General features: G+C 34.1%; 1 protein-coding gene across 7 annotated transcripts in view; it reads right to left on the reverse strand.

Annotated features, from left to right (window-relative positions):
- Positions 1 to 12,235, reverse strand: part of USP15 (ubiquitin specific peptidase 15) — a 127,855-nt gene that overhangs the window by 14,485 nt on the left and 101,135 nt on the right. For 5 of the 7 annotated variants that reach the window (XM_035002247.1, XM_035002249.1, XM_035002250.1 and 2 more), the window contains 3 exons: positions 6,682 to 6,855; positions 4,804 to 4,962; positions 4,500 to 4,724 (listed from right to left, as the gene is read on the reverse strand). In XM_035002247.1, coding sequence (XP_034858138.1) covers positions 4,500 to 4,724; positions 4,804 to 4,962; positions 6,682 to 6,855 — 558 coding nt within the window. Of the gene's footprint in view, positions 1 to 4,499; positions 4,725 to 4,803; positions 4,963 to 6,681; positions 6,856 to 12,235 lie in introns of those variants that run through there. The other 2 variants (XR_004678734.1, XR_004678735.1) reach the window with 1 other exon arrangement.

Consider the following 12,235-nt stretch of genomic DNA (forward strand, 5'->3'; position numbering starts at 1 on the left):
CTTTATCAGGCTACTGACTAACCACTAATTACTTTTCTTGGGATCTCATTCTTTCCCATTCTTGGCTTACCTTTAGAGCTCTACTCTTTTTAATTTTCAATTTTTTCGTGGTTTACCAACTTCCTACCGTCTTCATGGCCTTCCCTCCAGAACCCACATGATTCATCACTTCAACTACTGCACTGCAAAACCTTTAACTATTTTGTTATTTAATATTATTCTTGCTATACTTTCTTAGAGCTGTTCAGATATGCTGGAGAAAACTGACCAACTTTAGAAACTGGTTTGCTACAAATTCACAATGCCCAAGTCTTAACCAATTGTTCAAAACTAGCCAGAAATTCTGTGCATCCCTTATTTGCTTCTTCCTTCATTTCTGTCTCAGTAACTATATAAAATCTTCACCATTCCTTAGGTTTCCTATTTCACCACCTCTCCCTTCACTATCCGCAGAATACGGGGGGGGGAGGCTACTGGATAGGAAAATCTCCAACTTTGTGTCCTCTAACAATCTTCTAAAAGATCCTTTTCTCCAGTTCTTTCTACACATGGAAAGAGAATCAGTTGTCACCCTTCCCATCTAAGGCTAACCCTAGCATCTCTGCTCTGAATCCTATCCTGTTCTATTTCCTCGGGAACCAGCAATCATCCTTTATTCCATTTTGTCCTGACTCTTACATAAGCAATGGAATAATTTACAAGTCTCTCAAAAAAAAAAAAAAAAAAAAAAAAAAAAGAAACCAGTCCTTCATTGCTTTCCCTCCATCTCCCTTTCTCCTGCTTTATAAATAACCTTGTTAAAAGTAATGTCCACACTATCTTAACTTCCTCACTTCCCATTCACCCCTAGCTTTTGTCCTCATCTCTTTATTTAACCAGTTACCAAGACTGTCAAATTCCTTTAGAATTTTACCCTTGACCTTTTCTTTCTTTCTTCCTTTCTTTTTTTTTTTTTAAGATTTTATTTATTTGTCAGAGAGCGAGCGAGCACAAGCAAGGGGAGCGGCAGACAGAGGGAAAAGCAGGCTCCTTGTTGAGCAAGGAGCCCAATGCGGGACTCGACCTCAGGACCCTGGGATCATGACCTGAACAGAAGGCAGATGATTAATGGCTTAACCGACTGAGCCACCCAGGTGCCACCCCCGCCAAACCCCCTTAGCCTGCCCTCCTCTTGATTGCATAGGCTCTCTTTACAGCAGGTGACAATATATGCCAGTTTGCTTTGGTCAGTCCTGGATGAGCCTGCAGTCCTGGTATAATGACTAATGGCCCCTTTTATTTTTAAAAGAGTTCTGGTTTAGATGATACATCACAGGGTCACCCTAGCCTTAGGGAATCTCATCCTTCTAAGACATTCACTATCATTTTAATAGAGCTCACTGCCCAATTTCTGTCTCAAGCACAGACATCTCTCCTCCAGTCTAGATACATAAACTCAACGCCTACTGATAGCTCTACCTAAATTTTCCTCATGCACCTCAACATGTCCAGTACGAAACACAGATTTAGGTCATGTTAGGTCAACATATCCAATATTAAAAAGGTTTCTTCTTAAACTTTTCTTCCTATATATCCCATTAAAACAAAGAGCACCTCCGTCTCCTCAGTTCTGCAACCCAATAAGCTTGGCATCATCTTTGAATATTCTTAAACATTTTTACTTCTTGTATTCAACTAGTTCTTCTAATTGCCATCCTGACACTAATCTTAAGAGTTCAAGCCCTTTTCATTTGTTATCTGATCACTACAAAACTCTCTTACATGGTCTTAGTACATCTGACCTAAGCTTTTCCAATCCAGTCTTTGCACTAGCCTGGGTCTTCTTTCTCGAATACAAATCTGGTCACATAATCTCTCATTTAATAACCTTTAATAGCTCCTCTAATTTTTAGGATGAAGTCCAAACTTCCTATCATGGCAGCAAACTTCTTTATGAGCTCACTCCTGCTTACCATATTATCTACTTATAGTTTCCAGAAGTGGGCATGTCCTCTTTTGCCTTTAGCTCTTTGTATATGCCACTCTCTTGGTCTACAATGCCTTTATTTCCAGCTTTCACATGCTTTAAACCTAATCATCCTTCAGGATTCAACACGGGCATTATTGGCAGTTTGGGTATGTCACTCCTTCTGTATACTCCTATAGTGTCCTGTCACAGCATTTTTCACACTGTATGAAAAGCTTCTTGGGAACAAGAACCAGGAACACCTTTGTATTTCCAGCACTTTGCAGGGTATGAGAGTCCAATACATAATATGTGTTCAGTACAATTACTAATAAACTATGACCTAAATCAACTCCATTGATGGGGAAACTCATCAAGTAGGCTAACTCAGCTAATTTCCCTTTCCTCTCCAGCTGGTTAAAGCACACTGTTAATGAGTCTGTTATTTTGTATTTGAATTGTTACTGTCTCCAAGTAGGAAAAAAATGCCCAATTCCTCTGTGCTGACCATGGCTCCAATCTCCACAAATTGGTAGTTTTGGCCACCAAGTGAGAAAAGAGGTATACTAATGAAATTGATATTACTGGAAAAACAATTTAAAACCCAAATTATGGGAGAACATTCAATACATGCCTTATAGGCTAATGTGAAATTTGAGTGCAATCTGTCCCTATGTAATAAAGATTACTTTGTATTACTAGCATGGGAAAGTACTGTCTTTAACAAATGTACTGTAGAAAAAGTGTATTTTTTTGTTGCGACAAATTTTTACTTATTGTTTTATGCTTCTCTCTCATTCCATTATATTCATTGGCATATATTTACAAACTTACAAACTAGACAGGTAAGAGTGTAGTTTAGCGTTGCTATAGTTTCCCTCCATTGAAAAGAACGTTAACAAGTCTATGCTTATTAAAGGGTGTGATTTTAGAAATGTGAACATATATTCCCCAGCCAAAAATAAAAGCAGGCCTTTCCTGGCCCTGCTCAATATTCTTAGTACTACTGAATGAAATACTGACATGAGGGTATCAAGTTCAATGAGTTCGTGAAGGAAACATATAAAGAAGGAGCAAAAGAAATAGGGAAAATCTGCATTACTAAGTGCATGACTAGTCTTTACTAGACTTTAATTACTTTGAATGAAAGGACTATACTTTTATTATGAACACTTCATTTATGGTGTCCTTGTTGACAGTAAACCCAGACACTTCCACTAAATTAATGTTAAGATTATCAAAAGCAGACCTTTCTTACAGATCTCATGATATTGCTATTGGTTGAATTGTGTCCCCTTAAAATTTATGTGTTGAAGCTCTAACCACCAATGTAATGGTATTTGGAGGGGGCTTTAGGGTGGTTTAGATGAGATCAAAAAGGTGGGGTCCTCATGATGAGATTAGTGCCCTTATAAGGAGATGCCAGAGAGCTTATGTGCATACAGGTGCTCTCTCTCACTCTGCTCTGTCTCTAAATACAGTGAGGACAAGGTTGTCTGTAAACCAGGAAGAGAGTCTGCACTAGATACCAACCATCCTGGTGCTCTTGATCTTAGACTTCCAGCCTCCAGAATTGTGATAAAATAAATTTCTGTTGTTTAAAGCCACTCAGTTTATGGCATTTTGTTATGCCAGGCCTGAGCGGACTAATATAACTACTATGCTCTAAGAAACTGCACTATCTGGCTGGAACTCTAAGCTAAAGATCTTCAGTAAACAGTGCTCTAAAGCAGGAACCATGTCTGCTCTGTTTGCCAAACAGCTTTATACTCTCACGAGGTGCCCAACACATATTTCAATGAATATAATTTTTGAATATTTCTGCTTTAGTAGTACTACAAGTCATGGGGGTTGGAAATACAAAGATTTACAAAGTCCCTATCCTTAAAGAACTCATGGTCTAGTGGAGAGAAGGTAAGTAAACCAAAGGTCATAATAAAATTTAATAAATGCGATAACAGAATTGAACTGAAGGTAGAAGAGGAAGAACTACTTTTATTAGGGTGGTTCAAGTGTCAGAAAAGGATTAATTGACAAATGAAGGGAGAAAATACAGTGCTTTGCTTAGAACATTAGTGAAGCAAGTATCTATAGCTGAACTAAATTTCTATTTCTCTTCCAAGTTCTTAAGATGCCTAAAAATTATAGGTATTTAAGTATACCATTATCAAATCATGAATCAAAATGTATGGTATTAGTTTTCCTTCCAACAGCCACTAGAAAAATAATTAACATTAAAGTTCAAGTTGGAAAATAGGAAAAATAATGTTATTAATCTTTGTTAAGCTGATATTTATCCTAACATTGTAAAACTGAACCTCTCATTTTTCTTTCATAAGAAAAAGCCTTTGAGAATTTTGTTTTTACAAATAATGATACTTTACACATCCCTCACCTTTTCAAGACCCTAAAAATTGGTACTAATTTCCAAAGTATTTAGCTTATAAAATCTCCTACACAAATAAACTTACTACTGAATTGTGCTTGAGACACAAGGTCTCAATACTAAGTTTTTATAAAAGAAACAAATGCAAAGAAAATAATCATGACCTACCTGCATAGGTTTGGTAAGTGGATCCATTCTAACTAAATACACTTCCAAGGTGCGTTCTTTTTTCATGGGCAATGGAAGTGTCAAGTAACAAAAAGGATCAAATGTTACAGAAATCTTAGCACATTCAGGACAAACTAAAGTTGATTTGAAAAGGCCGTGAAATATATCTACTATGATAGAATCATTTCTTTTTAAATGGTTTTCCCAGGCTTCTTCAGCAACTATCTGTAAGAAAAACAGACACATATTACACAGAGATATCACATTATTGTAACAGTGGTGACAATAATATCATTAAATTTACCTTATCTGGCCTTCCATCCGCATCTTTTAATTGTATATATGGTTTTTTCCTAATTCTATTCAAATCCTCATGTAATCCATCTAACAGGAAAGCTAATAGCTCTTGACAGTCCTGCTGCTGGTATCCAGAGAACTGAGGTGCAAAACGTCCTACTTGTGTCTGTAAGGAAAGCAAAACTATAAAATCAGTTATAGGGACAAGACTGATTAAAAAAAAATTGATTCTCATTATTCACGGATTTCATATTTTGTGAATTCACCAACTGCTAACATTTATTTGTAACCCCCAAATCAACTTGTGGCACTTCTGCAGTCATTTGCAGATACGGTAATTACATATACATAAATACAAATAGATAATTACATATCTAAAAACATTTTTTAAGTAACTGATCTGTAATATAGAAAAGACCTGAGGAAAGAACAAGGAGAAAACATGGTAAAGTTTTGTACAAAGGATTTGGAAATATAAAATTCAATAATACTTCTGGGTCACTAGAAAAAATTACAAAGCTCTCATTTAGTTTCTGTGTGTAAAAAGAAGATAAATCTCAGAGATCACAGGAATGTTTGTGTTCATATATAATTTTCCTAGTCTTTGCAGTACTATTTATTTTTTATAAAACTGAAAAGAAATGTGAAAGAAAAAGTCAGATATCAAGAGCCTGTTTACATATAATCTTAATATAGTATCTAGTAAAATAAAACTAATTGGAATCATGGGTAAGGGTTGAGAAATAGTTTATCTAAATTAGCTTGTCCAAAGCTTAGAAACTTAAAGATAAATGCAGTAGTGTTTTGATTTGTTTTTTATTTAAGAACTAGTATATAGTTAATAAAATGTTGCCTAGATGTCCTATATGAGTATCATTTAAGTTGTCTGTGTTAAAAAATAGCTGAAAACTGCTTTTCTTTAAAACAGAACTCACCTGTAATAAATAGGAAAACTTTATCCCCCTGCTCTATCTCAGTGTCAAATAAATAAAAATCTTTTACAAAAATAGGAAAACTTTTTTAACTATATAAAACTAAATTTCAGCTCAATTCTTATTTGAATGACAAACTAAATTACTTGAGGTTTTATTGGTCCTAAGAGGTAACCATATAAGAATAAGAATAAACAAATAAGTTTATTCACAATAATAGAATAGTAAGAATAAAAATAAACTTAAAAGCTTAAGGATTATATTGAAAATAATTAATACGTAGTGCTGGTTTTGCAGACTAGTTTCATTTCAATAACTTTTCAAACTTACAACGACTCTCAAAATAAACTGAGTTTCTTAGACTTCAATGACATGCCCAAATTTAGGCTTTACATTTTTTTTTTTTAAAAGATTTTATTTATTTATTTGACAGAAAGACAGCGAGAGAAGGAACACAAGCAGAGGGAGTGGGAGAGGGAGAAGCAGGCTTCCCACCGAGCAGGGAGCCCGATGCGGGGCTCGATCCCAGGACCCCGGGATCATGACCTGAGCCGAAGGCAGACGCTTAACGACTGAGCCACCCAGGCGCCCCAGCCTCTACATTTGTAATAAAAATTTATGTAGGTTTCTCAGATATGTACTGTATTCTAAAGCAACCTGCATATGCTCTGCTATCTCTTGTCATTTGTACCATATCAGTGTTTTCCAATATTTCATTATTTCCCTCCCCATCCCCCAGAACCTTTTTGGACATTTTAAAGTAATTATCTGTCCCATCCCCCACCCAGGAAATTTAACAGCACAGTACTGTGTATCTATTTGTGTTGAGTCCCTATGGAGGGCCACAAATCAATTTAACAGCTATGATTTTTTTCACTCCTTCCCCAAAGAACCTACTTTTGTCCTCTTGGGGATGATATAGCCCTTATTGAAAATGTACTTACTGTACTAACCTTAAAGGCTCTTGGCGTGACATAGCTAAATTTTCCAGACCACATTTGTTTGATCAATTCAGCATAAGATTTAGCTATTTCACCTCTCATTCCTAAAGGATTGTCAAAATTCAGTTCTTCTTGATACTTATCATTGAGGAAATATTCAGTAAGTGGAGGTGTGTTGCTCAAACACTGCAAAGAATAAAACACATTTTCAAGTAAAAGTAACCACACATTAAACATGTTAAAATGAAGAGAGAAACAAACTGACTTGCCATAATATACAGAGAAAAATTTAAATGATGGGCTCTTGAACTAATAAATAACTGGTCAAATAAACACTCAAATGATGCACTCAACTATTCATTTCCCAAATTTCAAATCAATTACTTATAATAAATGAAAATGCTAATATTTGTTGCTGTAAAATCTGCGTTAATTTTAACCACAGCAAACTACCTGTTAACTGGGAGAGAAGCTCAGAGTTTTCTTTCCTTCTTTTACTTGATTGGTAGAAATTATGGATTGTCTACTCATCCCAGGCACCTGCAAATTAGCCTGAGTAGGTAAAAACTGAGATAGAGTGCAAGCAAGAAATTAACTTTAAAGAGGTATTTACTGCTTCCATTGTCAATTCCTTATCATGAAAGAGCAGCCTTTACGTTTTCCATTTGGTCAACCATTTTTAGAAGGGACAGTACAGATTAGCTGAGCCTGAGGAAACCAACTTTTGTTATGTGAACTCTGGTAAGTGTGTTCTTAAATCAAGTTTTCAATACCATAACAATCCAATTTTCCTTTATGGCAAGATTAAAACTATGAATAAGTTCATTGTCCATCTCTTTTTCCATTTAGAATTAAATAATTTAGGATTTAAAATAAAATAGATGGCAGAAATATAGTTTTTCCACAATATTTTATCTCAAGATGAATAATTTTAAGTTGATAATACCATACAATTTGACTTAATTATAAATCCAGTATTACTTTATCAATTAGATGTCTAGAATCATCAAATAGAATATGTAATGACTGACAGACATATGGTCATATAGGTCACTTTCTTTTGCTGCAGGAAGACGTTTGTCTTGGGAGTCAACTGGCAAAGTACTTAAATGAAGGTAGTTGCTTGCATGTAAAGGATTCAAAACTCATTCTTATGAGAGCTCGGATTTATATGAATGGAAATCAAGGTTTTTCAAAGCTTGCTTACCACTCATTTGGATTAATAGTCTGGGATTAAAGTCTTGGTAGCTATGAAAAGTTCAGCCTGCTGGGTTCATGCCACTAAGTTGGGTACCATAAACTATGTCTATATACCATGTACTGTTTGGCTAAAATTTCAAAATTAGGCATGTTCGATTTTTTGAAATAAATTATAAAGTTCTATTTTGTGGTTTCAAATATGTTATGTTTACTCAAGTAACTATAATATCTATTTTGATATTTTCAATGGAATAAAAATAATACAGCTCATATTGGTAATCTGGCCCCAATCATAAGGCAAAAAGGGAGAACTATTTATAATATCATGGAATTTGTTATTATATAATTCTTAGGCAATGAAAATATAAAAACAGCTAAAAGTGTCTGGTTAGACTACATAGACCTTAGTGTAATTTTCAAGCCATTTTCAGCAGTAACAAATTTTACGTGAGCAGGAAGACAGAGGTAAGTTACAGTGTAGGAGGCAATTTGGGAAAGGATACTTTCCTACTTCTGAACTTCTTTTATACCTCAACCTTTCATAATCTTATACACCTTTTGAGATTCATTCTCTTTTCCTTTTGCATTATATGTTCTTTTAGTTATAAACGCAGGACTAGAGGTAGGGCCAGGCAACCCAGAACACACCATAGCTACATTAAATGCCATCACTTAGCAGTATCATCTGATTTAGTACAAATAGGATCAACACTATATAGTCAATGAGGCAAAGAGGAAGCAGTCTGACAGCATTTCCAACAATTAGTTTTCAAATCCTTGTATTTTTTTTTCAAATCCCTGTATTTGATCAGTTCAGGGTTATACTAAGAATATGATATCCCACTACTGTCTGTAACAGCATTATACAAAGAACCTAATTTATGGTTTTACCAAACTAAGAACGAAGTTGTACAAACACAAATAATTTTTGAAAGTTTTCACTTAATTGTTTACATGTATCCTTATCTTGCAAAGAGCTTCCAAATATAACTGAAAATCCTTTTCCAGTAGCATCCAGAGTGATCTTTGTAAAATTTTTATCTAATTATGTCACTTCCTTGCTATAAATCCTTTAATAGCAATTTCAGATTAAAATCTCAAATTTTTGAAAGAATCTGTCTTTTGCTACCTAGGTAGCCTATGTTTTGCTAATACCTTTATTTGACTCCATCCTAGCCTCATTTAATTACTTGTGGTTCCTTGACCTCCATGCAATCTCTCACTCTGTAAATTTTCAGTATCACTCCATCTATGTGAAACATACCTTCTTTGTCCTACTAACTTCTACTAAACCATCAAGATTCAGGATTCCTAGATTTCCTTATAGTGTTTCCTCCTGTATGTTTCCATATTGCATAATGCTCACTTTTATTACAGCACTTATTTTATAATATAGTGTAACTTTAATTTTAGTTTGTCTGTCTTGCTAAATGGACTGAGACTTTCATGAGAGCAGGAACCATAAAATCAATTATATATATATCTTCAGCACTCAGCATGTACACATGATTAATAAAACATGTTTTTGCCTATATTAACAAATGTTTTTATCCTCTTGGTTTTTTTACTCTGATCCTTCAAATGTTTGGCACAGAGTACTTAAATTTTTCTTGAATGAATTATTACTAAATGAGGCAAAAATATATTAGCTGGTAATGAATAATCTCAAAAGTTTCTTCAAGCACTTTTACTTGAATACTAAGCCAAAGAAGGACAGAACCTATTAAAAACTTTCCCATGCTTTTGTGCAACTCTTAATCTCAGAGTCCTGAGTTTGAGCCCCACATTGGGTGTAGAGTTTGCTTAAAATAAATAAGTAACTTAAAAAAAACCCACAACCTTCCCATGCTTTTGTTTAACTTTCATTCAATCCACTACCTGCTTTGTAGTGCGTCTCTGCTTGGATTTGTTTTAAGTCCTTGACACAGAGACCAGTGATTATTTTCAAAGTGACACATGTGATTTTCAAGTTGACTATAATTCAACATTACAAACTAAATAACAAAAATACACAAATAGTTTTAATGATAAGTGCTTATATTACGAGTCAAGGTATCATAACCAATATATTTTGAGATAACCCTTATATTTAAATTTAAACCACTGAGTCCTAAATGGCCCAAAAAAGCATTCTATTTGTTAAACACAATTTTTTAAAAACATAAGTATAGTTGACATACAATGTTACATTAGTTTCAGGTGTACACCAGAACATAATGTTTTAAGAAACTCAGAAGCTGCTTTTAAAAAATTTATACAAACACATATAAATACAGAAATTCAAAAGACAGCTTAAGTGTTCTACTAATGCACGTATCATAAGAGTTTAAAAACTGACACTGATGTCAGTTTTCTTTCTCATATTGAAAATATCTTTTCTCCCTGACCTTGAAAATATTATTCTTGAAATACTATAAAGACCACTTAAAATAATAAAAGTTTTCTTATAATTTTTAGTACAAATTTCAAGGTATAATTAGAATACAGGTCAAACAACCAAAATATTTCTATGCCTCAAGTGTTATCAGTATTCCATGCCATCACTGTGGCAGAAGGATTTCTTAAAATTGGTCATAATGCAGTTTGAGTTGTAATATATGCAACTCATTCTATCTTTTAACATGAGGCTATCTTAGAAACATAAACATCTTTGACAACTACAAGAAAACTGGGCACTTGGACTGGTTGCCATTAAGTACAATGTTTTAAAGAACAAATATTTTGACTGGTTCAATAATAAAAACAACCATAACCATAGTTCTGAAACATCTCTCTCAAAGATTCCTCTACTATAACAAACATCACTTTTCTATCTGATTGGGGCTGTCCCAAAACAATTCTTTTCTTAAGACATATATATATTAAAAGCCTTACATATGTAGACATAGGGAATTTCCTTTTCAGCCTGTAAGATACTTTACTACGGAGTGACATAATATGGACCTGAAATCACACAACATGTGTTGTGTGCCTACGTGGATGTATTTCTCACTCTCAATGATTCTTGAACTGTAAAACAGAACAAAACTCATCCTAACATACATGGCTTTTCCTAGTAAAATCTGAGAACATAGATATAAGTCTATCAGAAAAACAAAAGGGATTATATAAACAGTCTTAGTATGTTATTTCTGTGGCTACTTATGAGTTTTGTGACATTCTACCAGTCACATGCCATTTTGAGCTTCACCTTTGTTAATTCAGATTTTAACCCCCTGCCATTGACAAACACCAACACTTCAGTATTTCAAGGAGAACTACCTCTTACAACTATCACCAAAAAAAAAAAAAAATGAAGTCCAAATATGAGGTAATGTCATAAGATATGCACCACGTATCTTAAGCCACATTTTGTTTATATCATAATGGTGCCTTATAGTTGTTCCTAAAATTGGATAGAATTTTGTGAAATACCATGTTAAAAGTAAAGCAATAATCAGAATGAAGAAAAGGATTCTGTACCAGTAGTTTCAGTTCTTAATGTAAAAGAGAGTAAGTAAAAATATATAATAATGAACAAGCAAAAATGCACTTGTTAACAAGGCTAAATATTTCTATACTTAAATATTTTTTATGATTCCTAGGCAAGTTAATAATGTGTGAAACTGACAAGAGCAATTGAAGATCTAAGGATTAAAATACTAAATTTCATATTTAGTATATATTAGTTTTGGCATTCATTAGTTTATTAGCCTTTGTGATAAAACGACCAGTTGGTTAACTGGAAGGTTCAGGATATAAGCAAGTATGAAAAATTGTTGATCCATGAGGAATGAGAATGCCTGGGTATGTGCAAGTTAATTATTTTGTAAGCAGACGTGACTACTAAGCATCTGTTCCTGAAAGTGGCTCTGTGGTTCTCTACTTGTGCTTATATATGCATTTAAAATGGAAACTCCAAATAATAAAGAATATTCTTGAATGTGAATTTGAATTAGGAGTCTTAAGACATATTTAGCCCTTAGTTTAAGGTATTAAGATTGAACCTTAGCATGTACTCCTTCTCCCTTTCTTAGAATATTCTTCCCCTCTAAGAAATTCCTACTCATTCTTTAACACTCATCTCAGCATCTCTTACAAACACCATCTCTTACATCTCCCTCAGCACCTCAAGGAAGAATAATATTCCTTCCTCTGAGCTAATTCTATACCTTGAACTCACTTATACTGCACTTATCTTGAGAGCAGTGTCCATGTCTAATTCACTTTTGTACCTCAGGGTCTATACCACAATGCCTGACACATACCTTAATAAAGGTTTGTTGAATGAATGAAAACTTATATGGCAGAAAGACCAGAAGCAGTCCTTAGAGAAATTGAGAGCAGTAGGAAAACACTAAAGAGATCTGAATTGCACCCTGTTAGA

This window comes from Mirounga leonina, unplaced genomic scaffold (assembly GCF_011800145.1).
Source record: "Mirounga leonina isolate KUSES-001 unplaced genomic scaffold, KU_Mleo_1.0 Mir_126, whole genome shotgun sequence".
NCBI lineage: Eukaryota > Metazoa > Chordata > Mammalia > Carnivora > Phocidae > Mirounga > Mirounga leonina.